Here is a 16254-nt window from a genome sequence, read left to right on the forward strand (position 1 = left end):
GGTAAAATACTAATAGTAAGGGATTTCAATTATAAAAAGATATACTGGGAAATTTGGATTTTCATGGCAACAAAGAGTCATGGAGAGACGAGTTTTTTGAGTACATAAATGAAAAGTTTTCTTTATAAGCATGTCAATGAACACACTGTTTTTTGAGTACATAAATGAAAAGTTTTCTTTATAAGCATGTCACTGAACACACTAAGATGAAAGGGATTGATACATAATAATTGTTAGAACTCGTCTTCACACCTACTAGAATGGATATTGAGAATATATATGATATGCCAACTGGAAAAAGTGATCATGTATGCTCAAGTTTAACTATGTGGTAAATGAGGATATCAAAGGAAAACAGGAAAGAGAAAATATAAAAAGGAGATATTTTATATGGTAGCGAGGCAGGGCTATAGATAGGGTTGTGCAGATGAGGGTGCATGTGTTGGAAATGAAATGTTTGATCGAATAAGTAATGAAAGGGTAAGAGAGACGTGTGGTAATAAAAAGTGTGTGGTTGACAGAGCAGAGGAGGGTGTATTGAAATGGTTTGGTCACATGGAGAGAATGAGTGAGGAAATGATTGACGAAAAGGATATATGGGTCAGAGGTGGAGGGAACGAGGAGCAGTGGGAGACCAAATTGGAGGTGGAAGGATGGAGTGAAAAAGATTTTGAGCAATCGGGGCCTGAACATACAGGAGGGTGAAAGGTGTGCAAGGAATAGAGTGAATTGGAACGATGTGGTATACCGGGGTCGATGTGCTGTCAATGGATTGAACCAGGACATGTGAAGCGTCTGGGGTAAACCGTGGAAAGTTTTGTGGGGCCTGGATGTGGAAAGGGAGCTGTGGTTTCAGTGCATTACACAAAACAGCTAGAGACTGAGTGTGAACGAATGCGGCCTTTTGTCTTTTCCTAGTGCTACCTCGCCCATGCATGGGGGGAAGCTATTTCATGTGTGGCTGGGTGGCGACTGGAATGAATAAAGGCAACATGTATGAATATGTACATGTGTATATATGTATATGTTGAAATGTATAGATATGTATATGTGCACTTATGTATATACATGTGTATGTGGGTAGGTTGGCCCATTCTTTCGTCTGTTTCCTTGCGCTACCACGCTAACGTGGGAGACAGTGACAAAGTAAAATAATAATAAAAAAAAAAATATGTTGAAACTATGGAACCTCAAAAATATTTTTTAACAATGGCATTTTTATGACTGGTAAATGGAGCTCAGCAGCCATGAACTGGGGCTTTGTTGTAAGAGGTTTACTAAAATTTACAGCAAAGGAGTAGGAACATGGGTACCTCTAGCCTTAAATACAAAAGGACTGGTAAGGAGAGGAAAGAACAGTTAAACAAAAAAGAAGTAAAAAAATAGCAAAGGAGCTTCAAGATGAGCAGTGGCAAGGATACAGACAGCATTCCAGCCACCCAGCTTTTGCAAGGCATAAAAGAGCAAGGAATGAGTCTCCCAGAAACACAAATTGAAGAGTCTAGACCAATCCAAAGCACATCATCCTGATGAAATTTTACCATATACACTGAAGATGAGTGCACACATGCTAGATAAACATCTTGAAATACTGCTGAAGATGTTGCTGGAAAGAGGGAGGGTGCAAAGGAAATAGACAAGGAGACTAGGAAGAGGCACTGAACTATAGACTGGTCTCACTGACGAATGTGGTCTGTCAAATTCTAAAAAATATAATATATCTATATCTCTGAAATCCATTCCTTCAAGAACTCCCTCAAGGGAATGGCCACAGCAAAAGAGTCTCCATAACTAATGAATTTCAGTGTCACTTCTTAGCCTGTAGTGCTTCACCTTTAACAGGCCAATGGCAGAGGGTAACTCTAGCACAGTGAAAAAAGATAACTGAAAGGCAAATGGATGACTCCTACAGTGGAGAAATTACTGAAGTAAGAAACAGAACAGTTTTAAGGAGATGAGGACATGTATAACAATGCTCTTAAATTTCTATAATTGTGAACACTGTCTTCGACAAAAGGGAAAGCTGGGTGTAATGTTTGCATTTGGACTGTACTGTACAGAAGGCTAATTACAAAGCTTGATCAGCAGGAATAAGGGGGAAACTCCTTTGACGGATAGAAGGTTATCTTGGTGGAAAGGAACAGAGGACATATGTCAGAGGAGCCTTCTCCAAATGGTAGAGGTGACCAGCACAGTGCCACATATTTCTGTTCTAGGACCTCTAATCTTGTATTCAAATGACTTGCCTAGATATGTTTGCAGATGATGCAAAGGTCATGAGTGAAGTGAAAGAGCTGGATCGCAATAGCTTACAAGGTTACCTAAACAGACTCCAAGTTTGGTCTGATACATAACTGATAAAATGCAACCCAAGCAAATGTAAAGTAATGGATGGGGCAAAGTTCAAGAAGAACTCAAATAAGCTTCAGGATTGTGTGTGTGAGAAGGACATGGGAGGTGACATCATTCCTAATCTCATATTAGAAACAGTTAGAGACAAACTTTCAGCTGGAAAATATAAGAACAACTTTCAAGTACCTATATATGAACAAAGAAATATTTAACATGCTGCTCATATTCTACATACAGCTAAAACTAGAATATGCTTCTCAAGTTTGGTCACCTCACCTAAAGAAGCACAAAGAGCTGAAGAGGAGCAACAAGATGGTACCATAATTATGAGAGCTAAATTACTGAGAAAGGCTAAAGGCTTTCAATTTGAACACCTTGGAAGGAAAAAAGTGAGAGATGACCTGATCACAACATTAAAATTCTTAAAACAGATCAATGTTGTGGACAGTGAATGGTTCTTTTGGAGAAATATAGGGATAGAGCAACCAGACGACATTACATGAATTTAAGTAAGAAACTTGTTAAAAAAGCTGTAGAGTAATACTTTTGTAGTATAAATAGGTGGATAAATGGAAAAGAATAATCAAGGAAATGGTTAATGCTTACAGCATACCTAAATAAAAGATGTGATGCTGAAGAATGTTCATTAAGAATCAGTAATTACAAAAAGTCAATTAATAACAGTGGAGTTACTCAAGTCCCAGACACATCCACTGTCTAATTAGGATTTAATGTTGCTGAATTCAGGAGGAGCTGAGAAAGAAGGAAGAAATGAGGGTTTAGATGACGATCCACCACCATGAATATTAACTACAAATCTATTGTCTGAAGCCTTCCACTACATCAGCAGTCATGGCTAATTTCAATGATAATGATATGCAGACAGGGAACAGCTCTTCAGTGAACAGGATCTTAATCCTTACAGGACAAATCCATGAAAATTTTGGTGGGTCCCCAGGATGGAGGTTTACTGTAAAAATTTTGTTTTGTCTCATCAACTAACAAACTGAAGACAAATGACTGACCTCACATAACCCAAAGCACTTGTGAATATAAAACAAATATGAATATTTTGAAATGGCTTTCAAAAATTCACATATTCATGACTTTTTTTAATGAATGAAGTTTCGGTAACATTTGAGATGTTTCTCAATCTCATTGTGAAATGTATACTTGGAGGTTAACAAAGATTCATCATGCAGTATCCACTGTCCTCTGCCATGCATCATGAATACATTGTCATCTCTCTTTCCTTCTCTTGGCATTCAATGTTTAGTATATATAATATTATATAATAATCACTGACAAACAAATACGTGTTATTAATAAATTTCATGACTGAAAATAATGTCATAAATCAGACATGACTACAAATTGACAGTTGAATAAGCAACACTGGCAGCCATGCTAAGCTCACTAAAGTGTTCATAGGAAAAAATATATCCCATCCTTACAACATTTCATCAAAACTATAAAGTCATGGCTGGCATCTCACCTTTTTAACCTGGAGCCTTGTGTCAAACACCACAAGTTTGGCACTGATGGGAATAAGGTCATATGTCTGATGATACTTGAAGAATTTGACGAAAATCTGCGTTTCATCCTCCTCTGCAATAAAATCATACAAGATTGAATAACGTATACTGGATAAGGGAGCACTGACCAGAGTTAGGAGAGACATAGGATGGTGAAAGTAAAAAATTCACTGTAACCTACACAAAATACAAACATCTTAAGACAGTTGTGGAACTGCCCTGCAGCAATGAATACCCACATATTTTCAGACTTAAAAGGGGGGAAAATGTTTTGAGTTAACATTCCATTTATCTATAAAAAGGAAGAAAAATGTTTTGAGTCAACATTCCACTTAATACCCAATTCCATTTATCTATCACTCTAATGCTACAAAAAGACTTTTTTAAATTTTTTTTTTATCAAGTTTCTTTCTCAATTTCATGTTATGTCCTCCAATTGTCCTACCCCTACATCTTTGGAAGAACTGTTCACCTTCCAAAGGCTCCTACAGCCCAAGGTTGCACTAATGCCAGCGGTAGGGAAATGTGGACTGTACAAGTGCTCACAACTTACAATGGGGTTACGTTCCAGCAAAATAAATAAATAAATAAAATAAATATATATATATATATATATATATATATATATATATATATATATATATATATATATATATATATATATATATCATAGGGTGGGGGAGGGGGCGAAAATCCTGGGAGCCTTGAAGAATGTGTGGAAGTCGAGAACATTATCTCGGAAAGGAAAAATGGGTATGTTTGAAGGAATAGTGGTTCCAACAATGATGTATGGTTGCGAGGCGTGGGCTATGAATAGAGTTGTGCGCAGGAGGATGGATGTGCTGGAAATGAGATGTTTGAGGACAATGTGTGGTGTGAGGTGGTTTGATCGAGTAAGTAACATAAGGGTAAGAGAGATGTGTGGAAATAAAAAGAGCGTGGTTGAGAAAGCAGAAGATGGTGTTTTGAAATAGTTTGGGCACATGTAGAGAATGAGTGAGGAAAGATTGACCAAGAGGATATATGTGTCGGAGGTGGAGGGAACGAGGAGAAGTGGGAGACCAAATTGGAGGTGGAAAGATGGAGTGAAAAAGATTTTGTGTGATCGGGGCCTGAACATGCAGGAGGGTGAAAGGAGGGCAAGGAATAGAGTGAATTGGATTGATGTGGTATACCGGGGTTGACGTGCTGTCAGTGGATTGAGTCAGGGTATGTGAAGCGTCTGGGGTAAACCATGGAAAGCTGTGTAGGTATGTATATTTGCGTGTGTGGACGTATGTATATACATGTGTATGGGGGTGGGTTGGGCCATTTCTTTCGTCTGTTTCCTTGCGCTACCTCGCAAACGCGGGAAACAGCGACAAAGTATAATAAAAAAATAAAAATAATAAATATATATATATATATATATATATATTTTTTTTTTATATATATATATATATATATATATATATATATATATATATATATAGGGGAGAAAGAATACTTCCCAAGTATTCCCTGCGTGTCGTAGAAGGCGACTAAAAGGGAAGGGAGCAGGGGGCTGGAAATCCTCCCCTCTCGTTTTTTTTTCTTTTTCTTTTTCCCAAAAAGAAGGAACAGAGAAGGGGGCCAAATGAGGATATTCCCTCTAAGGCCCAGTCCTCTGTTCTTAATGCTACCTCGCTAACGCGGGAAATGGCAAATAGTATGAAAAAAAATATATATATATATATATATATATATATATATATATATATATATATATATATATATATATATATATATATTCTATTCTTAATCATACCTCATCGCTGTCTCCCGTGTCAGCGAGGTAGCGCAAGGAAATGGACGAAGGAATGGCCCAACCCACCCACATACACATGTATATACATAAACACCCACACACGCACATATACATACCTATACATTTCAACGTACACAAACATATACATAAACAGATATATACATATATACACATGTACGTATTCATACTTGCTGCCTTCATCCATTCCCATCGCCACCCTGCCACACATGAAATGGCACCCCCCTCCCCCACGTGTGTGAAGTAGCGCTAGGAAAAATCCAACAAAGTCTACATTCGTTCACACTCAGTCTCTAGCTGTCATGTGTAATGCACCGAAACCACAGCTCCCTTACCACATCTAGGCCCCACAAAACTTTACATGGTTTACCCAAGATGCTTCACATGGCCTGGTTCAATCCACTGACAGCACGTCGACCCTGGTATACCGCATCGTTCTAATTCACTCTATTCCTTGCACGCCTTTCACCCTCCTGTATGTTCAGGCCCCGATTGCTCAAAATCTTTTTCATTCCATCCTTCCATCTCCAATTTGGTCTCCCACTTCTCTCTCTCTCTCTCCCCCCCCCTCTCTCTCTCTCTTTGATAGATACATAAACAAAAAAAAAAAAGGGTCATTTCAAGAAGTAGGTGCAGGGTATGAAAAAGAGGGCAGAGGAGAGTTGGGTGAGCAAAAATCAGCTAACTTCAAGGAGAATAAGATATTTTGGAAGGAGGTTAATATTGTGAGAAGAACGAGAACAAATGGGAACATCAGTGAAGGGCTGAAAAGTGCTAAAAGCTAGTGATAAGGTAAGGAAGAGATGGAGTGAATATGCTGAAGAATTGTTAAATGTTTGATAACAGGATAGCAGATGTAGGATGTTTTAGTGGATATAACAGCTAGAGAAGGGATGTGAGCAAGCAAGGGCTTTTTTTTCCACCTGTTCCTGGTGCTATCTTGCTAATGCAGGAAAGGGCAATCATGTATGAAGATATGTATGTATATGTGTGTGTTTGTCTATTTAGTGTGGTTTCTGATGGGTTTGAGTTTAAGACAAAGTTGAGGGGTTGGTTGTTTAGTGTTCGTTGAGTTATTTCAGTGCAAATGCATTTTGTCAGTGTTATAATTGTTGAGGTTGGGGGAGGGGTTACATTAGCAGGGGTTACTGAAGTTTGAGGCTGGGGTAAGCTTTTTATCACTACTTGGGGGTCAGTGGATAGACAGAAAGTCATGAAAACACTACACAAAATCCATTCAAAAACAACCATCCACTCACTCTTCACTCCCACTGATACAAATAATGCAATTAAATCCTTCAAGAACTCTCCTGTTACAGACCCTCAAAACATGAATAACTTTCAGAAAAAACTATGGCCCATTTGCATATCAAGTAATTACAGAGATCGTCAACTACTGGCATCACAAAATCCCTAACAACTGGAAAATTGCCACGATAATACCAAACCTAAAACCCTCCAGTCCACCCAGATCCCCCTTCTCCTACTGCCCTATATCACTTTAATCCTCAGTATCTGTATCCAATCTCTGTGAAAACAATAACGACCAAAACATCCAATTCTCACCACACGGTTTCAGACCCAAACATTCTACCACCACAACAGTCACTGAACTCTCATTACAAATTCTGGATTGATCCAACCAACCAAAACCCCCCCTTCTACCATTTGAAACTGTCCCCCAACGTATCCTCATACAATAAATGAATACTTAACATAAACCTCCACAACAATGACAAATAATGGTCGCCAACTCCAAAGCCAACCAAAATGCCAATCACTTCACCTCTTACACTTACCCCCTACAATAGAGTTCCCTAGGGAGTAGTTCCTTCTCCAATTCCCTTTATATAAACAGTTGCCCTTATCTTAGGCAAACCTCAACATGAAGGTCCTTTCATGTGAAGATAACCTTACAATCACAACATTGACACCTAAGTAGCAACATCAAATATGCAGCACTAAATTAAACAACTGGACCAATGGCTAACCAAGACAGACTGTCTGCATCTTAACAGAGGTCCTCAGTCACCCTTTTAACGTCACACAGATGTGAATCCAGCTCATATCCTCCAGTCACCTTCAATGGTCAGTTTCTCCCAATGTGCAAAAAAAGCACTAATCACTCTAGCCATCACATATGACAGACATGACATTCACTTCCTACACCTATGCAAATTATTTGCCCCCAGAACACTGAAGTAGTACTGGATACGGACAAGAAAAAATTCCTCAACATCCTATGCAAACAATTCATCCACTTTAGTTGATGCCTCTCTGTCTGGTCTTCCTTTCCCATAAAAGCAAATACAACAAAGCTGCAAACACAGAAAATGGCACATTCCAAACAATTATTTCCTGCCTCGCAACCAGAAACACTCCAACACTTTCTTAGTTAAACAAAGATCCTCTCAATGCAGTCCATCTCAACAGGCTTGGCACTCAGCTCCATGCAACACTAGACCACCTACCATCCAAAGCACTGTACAACTAACCATGAACCCCAAGTAGAATTAAAAAGCTTAACCTTTCCTCACACTTCAGTAACCTCTTTTCACACACATCCCTTCCCCCAACAAACATAACAATGGCAAAAGACACACACCGAAATGACCCAACAAGCACTAAACAACTGATGTTCCAACTCACCAGACCTATAACCATCAGACACCATACTCCCCAAACAAACACTAGTCACGCTTTCCTACTTATGCTCTGGACATCATCCATTACAATAAAACTATAAACACTTCAACATATCCCAAGACCCTTCTTGACCATGATGCAGCTACCATAAAGAAGACACTAAGCACTTACTATTCAAGGGCTCTGCACTCTCAGCACATACACAAAACACAACATTTTGTGACCAGTGGTCCAAACAGGTGGATATGGCAGGCTTCCTGATTGTAGCTTAAGTATAGAAGGGACTCGTGTTGTAGGAAGGTAACATAAGCCTAAAAGGATGTGTCTGGAGGAGCATCAAAACTCAAACTAATGAGCATCTAGAAAAGGGCTTGGTGAAGAGGATACTTTGATGTCTTTATTCACAGTTATAATAAGGTCACTTGATCATGCAATTAGGTTCTTCTTCGATTAATATATCATGAATCCTGTAAATGCTTATTATCTTTTAACTGGATAATGATACTCTTCTGTTCCATGGATCCAATAAATGACTTCAGTTTTATCCTTGAGATCATGCTGATCCTTTCCTGTTGGCTTCATTACCAATAAAACATTTTTTTAATCTATCAACAGGCACACCAATAATGCCTCACTTTCACACTCCATCCAATTAATTATTTCATCTCCACTACAGTTCCTGGTGAACAGTTCTACTGCTTGAGTGTTGTCAACAGAAATATCAAATATGAAGCATCTGTGATGATGACTGATGTAGATTTACAGAATTAATAGTATCTTTAGAGCTGCATTCAGAAATATGCATATACAGATGTAAAAAAACACACACATGAAAGTGCACATAAAACCTTACAGAGAGACACAAGAAAAAATATAAATAAGTCTCTCCCCTTCCCTTTTGTGTATTATCAATATGCTCAAAACTCATAGCAACACTTGAAGTAAAATTTACTTTTCCTGTCATTCAATTTAACTTACATTTACATTAAACATTTACTAATTCAGTGTGCGTGGCTTAGCACAACTGTGCCTCTGGTAACATCATCCATGTGAGTAACATACCAGATGATGGATTGATACAATCAAAGTGTGCCATATTCCTTCAAACAGAATTAATAACAGTACTGAAGTCAGGCATTATCCAAAATGTCTTACCCTTATGAGTATAATCAAAGTTCAGGAAGACACCTTAAGGCAACTGATATTAACAAAGGACAACAGGGTGCACATTTTCCTTATTCAACAGAGGTTGTGCACTGTTTTAGAGTAAAACTCAATTCACAGCTCTGAAATACCATGATCTTTATTGACCCTGATTTCATACTATAAATTATATAAATACAGGGAGTCCTCACTGCATGTGATATGTATCCATAAAATGTGCCATTTAGTGAAACAGAATTGTTAACCAACTTTAACAAAGATCTGATGATATAAGGAAGTGTTGCATTTCTGGTGGGAGGGGCGTTTCTGATCAAAAATTTTTCAAAACTATTAAGTACCAAAATCTTACTATTACAAGTTATAATAAATTTGAAGTATAAAATAAATATAGGGAAGATGACACTCACCCGAGATGGTTATGTTGATTCTGACCTTCGATCCAAACACTCAAAAGTCTTTCCAAGTTTTCCATAACTTCACTTCTGTTATGAGTTACTTTAATAGCAGTGAAACTCACATTTTGACCACATTCTCTTACATTGTTTGCAGTCACATGAACTGTTCTCACTGAAACAGGGTTGGGTCAAACACTAGCAACAACAACTTCCCACTCTCAAGCATTAAAAATGCCATAAACTTCAATATTACTTCATTTAACAATTTCCTTTTTTTTTTTTTCTTACCAGAGGCACAATTGTCAATGCCCGAGTGTTTTCTACTCATTTTCATAGGTTACTGATAGGGATTTTATGGCAAAACAATGTAAAAAGTCCCTCAAAGCAAATGAATTAAGACCAATATGGAAGAGCTGGGGATGCAGATCAATACTTGTTTGAAACTATGAATGCTATTGGGTAGCCTATTCCAGTCATATTTGGACACTATTTTTTTTTTTTTAAAATATCTTTACCATACAGTATGAGCTAGTTCAACAAGAATATGTTTATATCAAAGGTGACGTAAAATGAGAGATCATACATCAGAGTTTATATTTTTACATTATACTGGATGTATATTTATTCATTCATATTTACCCCTGGACCCCTTTCTAGGAAATGATCCTAGTGTTTCCTATGAGCTCCTTTCCAGAGGCTACTGCACCCCAAGGTTGTGTTATTTCCAGTAGTAGGGAAATGATGGATTCCTTTGGAGTAAGAAGTTCTTTGATGAGAATGTTTCATCTATTCATATATAATTATCCCAGAACCAATTCCTATAAAGAAATCCTGCCATAATCAGGACCCTTCTAAAGGCTTGTATTATCTATATATATATCTAATTATCCCTGGAACAATTTCTTTTAAGGAATCCTGGTGTAATCAGGACCCCGCTAAAGGTCCCCGGAGCCCTAAGCTGTACTACTTCCAGTAGCGTGGAAATGTAGACTCGAAGCAACTGATCAACTTCAAGAAAACTTAGCCCTAGGACCACATGGGATTCAAGCAATCTTTCTAAAGAACATGAAAGAAACAATAGCCAAACCTCTTACAATGCTGCTGAGACCAAAGCACAGACCAAAAAGCATAGCAGATATACCCAAAATGGTGTATGTAACATTAATACACAAAGAAAGATCCATATTACTACCAAAACAATACAGACCAGTTAATCTAACTTTGCACATAATCACAGTGCTTTAGAGTAATAAAAAATATACAGATTCATTAACAAAGAATAACATGATTTTGTCCTAGACAAAGCATACAGAAACACCTACTAGCCTAATATAATACCCATTGTTCATGGCTATTACTGAAATTAAATTTCTGAGAATTCCTTTACATTAATCAGTGTCAAAGGATTTACCTCTCCTGTTCAGTTCCGTCTGCACCTCATTCACATGATCTGAGTATGCTGTTATGTTGAGTGGTGTTAAGGCCAGGAACTTTGTGGTTTATAAATGCTGAGGTCTCCCCAAAACCTTAAATATGGAATGGAATTTCATTGACTTTCAATGAAGAATTAAACATTAATTACCTGCTGTGTTATTTCTTGAGCTAGCATTTCATAGTTTATACAGTTATTACATCAAACTTTTCAATTTTGGTAACTAATGCTTCCAAAGCATTGTCTAAAGATCTTAAGAACGTTCAGCACCATTTAGTCATTTTTCTGTCTGCAACGTTTGAAAAAAAGTGTCAAACAATAATAATTTCACTATCAGTGTAGCCCTTTGTTTAGCAGTTTGAGAGCTTCATTAACTGCCTTTGTATACATTACCAGGTTATATATTTGTTGGATTTTGTTTATTTTGAATCTGAATATTGTAAAAAAGAGAAAAAAAAAATGGATCATACAGATGCATGACTAGTTACTGTATCTTCTACTCTATTTGTGTAATGTCGCTGTCTTTCGTAAGAGGGAAATATTGGGGCACAATGCTCACCATATTACTAATGATACATCCATTTTCTTCATGTGTCTTACCATTCTCTAACTAAATAACCTTGTTTCCAGCTTAAGTGGTTAACCAGTACTTCTTGCTTCTATCATTGTAAAAAAAAAAAAAAAAAAAAAAAAAAAAAAAAAAAAAATCAAGTCCAATTGGACCGTCATCATCTATGTCATAGAAAACTGGCTAAGAGCTTGTACTACTTAGCAACTTTAAACTGAACTTCTGATTAAATCAACAAGTCCCTTATCTCAAGATATTATAAATGACAGGACATCTTGAAAGTTATCCACCTTTAAGTGGTACCAACAAACTACTGTATTCTGCATTCCAGTTTGCACTGTGGTTTTAGAAATGTTCTTCCTTCTAACTTCATTTTCACCTTGTGAAGCTGTCTCTCATTCTGTAATACTACAAAAAAGTATGCAACTACAAATAAGTAACTACAAAAGCACTTTTCAAGCTGTCTAGCTATTTCATTTATCAAAAGTACATCCTTTATGTGCCTTAATTTTATCTTACTACAATCCCTCTAACAGATACCTCTACTTGGTTCAACATAAACACACAACTGGTTTAAATTATCTCCTGGAACTGCAACTCTAACCACTCCATATTCTAATAAGAACTAAAAAGCACTCTACAAAGCACAGAATGTCAAACAAAAATTTCTTTATATATTATTGACATAATACCTATGACTTGAGTCTACATTGCAACTCTAAATTTGCATTCATACTGGTATACTCTTTTGTGAATCAGACATATGATTACTGAATCCAGACCATAAGCACATCAACTAGGTAAATAAATTTACCTTTTATGATGCTCAGAAACTCATCAGTATCAGCTTTGCAGAGAGGCTCAAATACTTTGATTTTTGAGAGGGGATAAACCATCTCATCATCTTCAAAATTTGGTGTTAGGTAGTTACTATATGTGTACAGGCAATATGACATTGTGATTAAATTACCAAAACGATGCAACAATGACAATCGATGAATTTATCTTCCTTACAGAGCTCACAGTGAATCTTTAATGCTTACTACTCTTTCAGATTCATCCGCTGGTAAAATATTTCACACAATCAGTTACCATTTAGAAATTGCTTCTTTTCAATCTATAAGCAGACATATTATTCTCCATAAAGATCTTAATTTATGCACTGATCAATCTATCATTGAAAGATGTTTTCCATGTTTTTCATAAACTATTTCAAGTTCTCACTGTTTTTCATTATGTTCACAATATTATTGCAACACCAACTTATTTAGTCTAAGTCATATTATTGGTCCCAGTGATTATCTTGAGTCTATCCATTATCCAGATGAGGCATCATAACACAACACATTTGTGCACCCTAATCATTTATGTACAATTACCTTTGGGAAGAGGTAAAAGCTGCACTGGATATCTTTTTATGAATACTCATGCCACTATGTTCTGAGAACGTATTACACTTCAAAGATAAATATACAGGCTATATTTAAGCTTATGTTCAAAATTACTGTCCTTGGTAATGTAATTTGTCATAAATGTGAACTGAGGGTGAACTGTTCTACTTGAAAGCAATAAAGTTGAACTGTTACTGGGAAGAGTTTGTAAGAACTAAGCCTGGTTCAGCATGAGATGTGTGCAGATGCAGGAGGAGGGCAACCACTGCTCCCACCAGTGCCAATACACTGGCTGGGTGTATCTTCACCCTGCTGGCACCTGCTACCATCTGCCCTTGCCCACACCTTGGGCTTTTTATCCACATCTTTACTTCATTTTATAAACATGCAGGAATATTTGGGCATCATGTTTACATCATTAAAATATCAAAATGAAAGTTCATGTAACAGAATATTTGAAAAATCTGTTATAAAAAAATCGTCATTCTTTTACAGTCAATTTTCCAAGATACTTGAAAAAATATTCACCACAAGAAATATTTAAATATCTTTCTCGTGAGGCTGAAGACTTCGCCAACAACGGGCCCAAGAGAGCTGGGACTGAAATAGTTTGAGCAGTGGGCTTGCTGTCAGGCTGCCAAATCTTCCTCACTGTCAGATGCCCTCACTGCCTTAAATTTTTTATACCTTTTTTTTTGAACTTCTTCCGTACTTAAAAAAAATGACTTGACTGACAAAGCCGATAAGAGTTAAACAGAAAAAAAAAAAAAAAAAAAAAAATCATGCACCTCACAAATCTGGTGTCAAATTAATAAATCAATCAGCAAATGTTTCATTAAATCTTGTTATTACTGCAATTATCCTCATTCAAAGCTCACTTAAAAATTATGGCTAATTCCTCCTCCTAACTACAGCCACTAAACTAATAACTGACAATAAATAAATAAACATATAAACACTCAAATGAGTAAATGTGAACAAAAGAATTAAAGTGTCATGAAAAATAAATACATACACAGGTTGTACCTCTCTAATCCGGCATTCTGTGGTCCGGCACATTTTGAATCTGCCACCATTAGTTATTAGTTTGTGAATCTGCCACTAGAGTGGTGCTGTTAGCAGCGCTAAGGCACCAAGATCTGTTTACACTGCAGCCAAGCTAATTAACAGTCCTTTTAATTTCTAATATTCAGCTGTATTTTGGCCCTTCAGGATGTCATCCAAGAGACAAAGAGGCGCAGAAGATGGTGCTAGTGCTAATAAGCATGAGCATAAATCAATATCTATGCTTGAAAATGTGGAGCTACTGAAAAATTACATGGAGAAACTTCTGTAAAGGATTTGCGTGAATACTGTGAAATTGGATCATCAACTGTATATGACTTTCGGGTCAATTTCTATTTTCCTGCATTTTCTGTGGTCCCAAGGTTGCCGGATTAAAGAGGTACAACCTATACATATACATCCATTCCTGGTACCACCCTGCCCCACAGGAAATGACATGGCCATCTCCTGTGTCAGCAAGGTAGTGTCACGAAAAATGAAAAAAGGGCCACATCCACTCAAACTCATTCTCTACCTGACATGTGTAATGCACCAAAACCACAGCTCCCTATCCACATCCAGGCCCACAGACCTTTCCATGGTTAACCCAAGACATTCCAGATGCTCTGGTTCCATCCATTGACAGCATGTCAGCTGTGGTTTTGGTGTATTACACATGGCAGCTAGAGAATGAGTGTGAACAAATGTGACCTTTTTTGTTTGTTTTCCTAGTGCTACCTTGTTGAAACAAGGTAGCGAAGCTGTTTCCTGTGGGGTGGGGTAGCACCTGGAATGGATGAAGGCAAGCAAGTATGAATGTGTACATGCGTATATATGTATATGTCTGCATATGTGTATGTATATGTGTATATGTTATGTATATGTATGTGCATATGCGTGGATGGGTCATTCTTCATCTGTTTCCTGGCGCTACCTAGTTGATGCAGGAAACAGTGATTAAGTATCATAATAATAACAAACACATATATATACATAAACGCCTACACACGCACATATACATACCTACACATACACAGATATATATATATATATATATATATAAACGCCTTTGAGGGAAATCCTTATATGGCCCCCTTCTCTGTTCATTCTTCTGGAAAATTAAAAACGAGACGGGAGGCTTTCCAGCCCCCCTCCCGTTCTAGTTGCCTTCTACAACTTGCAGGGAATACGTGGGAAGTATTCTTTCTCCCCTATCCCCAGGGTTAATATATATATATATATATATATATATATATATATATATATATATATATATATATATATATATATATAAAATATATATATATATATATATATATATATATATATATATATATATAAGGGGAGGGAGTGGGGGCCTGGAAATCCTCCCCTCTCGTTTTTAATTTTCCAAAAGAAGGAATAGAGAAAGGGGCCAAGTGAGGATTTCCCTCAAAGGCTCAGTCCTCTGTTCTAAACGCTACCTTACTGACGTGGGAAATGGCGAATAGTATGGAAAAAAAGGAAATATATATATATATATATATATATATATATATATATATATATATATATATATATATATATATATTTTCTTTTTCTTTTCTTTTAAACTATTTGCCATTTCCCGCGTTAGTGAGGTAGCGTTAAGAACAGAGGACTGGGCCTTTTTTGGAATATCCTCACCTGGCCCCCTCTGTTCCTTCTTTTGGAAAATTAAAAAAAAAAAAAATGAGAGGGGAGGATTTCCAGCCCCCCGCTCCCTCCCTTTTAGTCGCCTTCTACGACACGCAGGGAATACGTGGGAAGTATTCTTAATCCCCTATCCCCAGGGATAATTTGCACATCTACTTTCACTATTATAGTTCTGAATAATGTTAATTATTATAAGTTCATGAATTAGGTAAGAACCTACATGAAAGGAAAGTGCATAAAAAATGTGCA

The 16254-nt window shown here is 37.0% G+C and overlaps 1 protein-coding gene across 7 annotated transcripts in view; it reads right to left on the reverse strand.

Annotated features, from left to right (window-relative positions):
• Positions 1-16254, reverse strand: part of LOC139746512 (uncharacterized) — a 294662-nt gene that overhangs the window by 12238 nt on the left and 266170 nt on the right. For all 7 annotated transcript variants that reach the window (XM_071657830.1, XM_071657828.1, XM_071657827.1 and 4 more), the window contains one exon: positions 3848-3960. In XM_071657830.1, coding sequence (XP_071513931.1) covers positions 3848-3960 — 113 coding nt within the window. The remainder of the gene's footprint in view (positions 1-3847; positions 3961-16254) is intronic.

Source organism: Panulirus ornatus, chromosome 65 (genome assembly GCF_036320965.1).
Source record: "Panulirus ornatus isolate Po-2019 chromosome 65, ASM3632096v1, whole genome shotgun sequence".
Taxonomy (NCBI): Eukaryota; Metazoa; Arthropoda; class Malacostraca; order Decapoda; family Palinuridae; genus Panulirus; species Panulirus ornatus.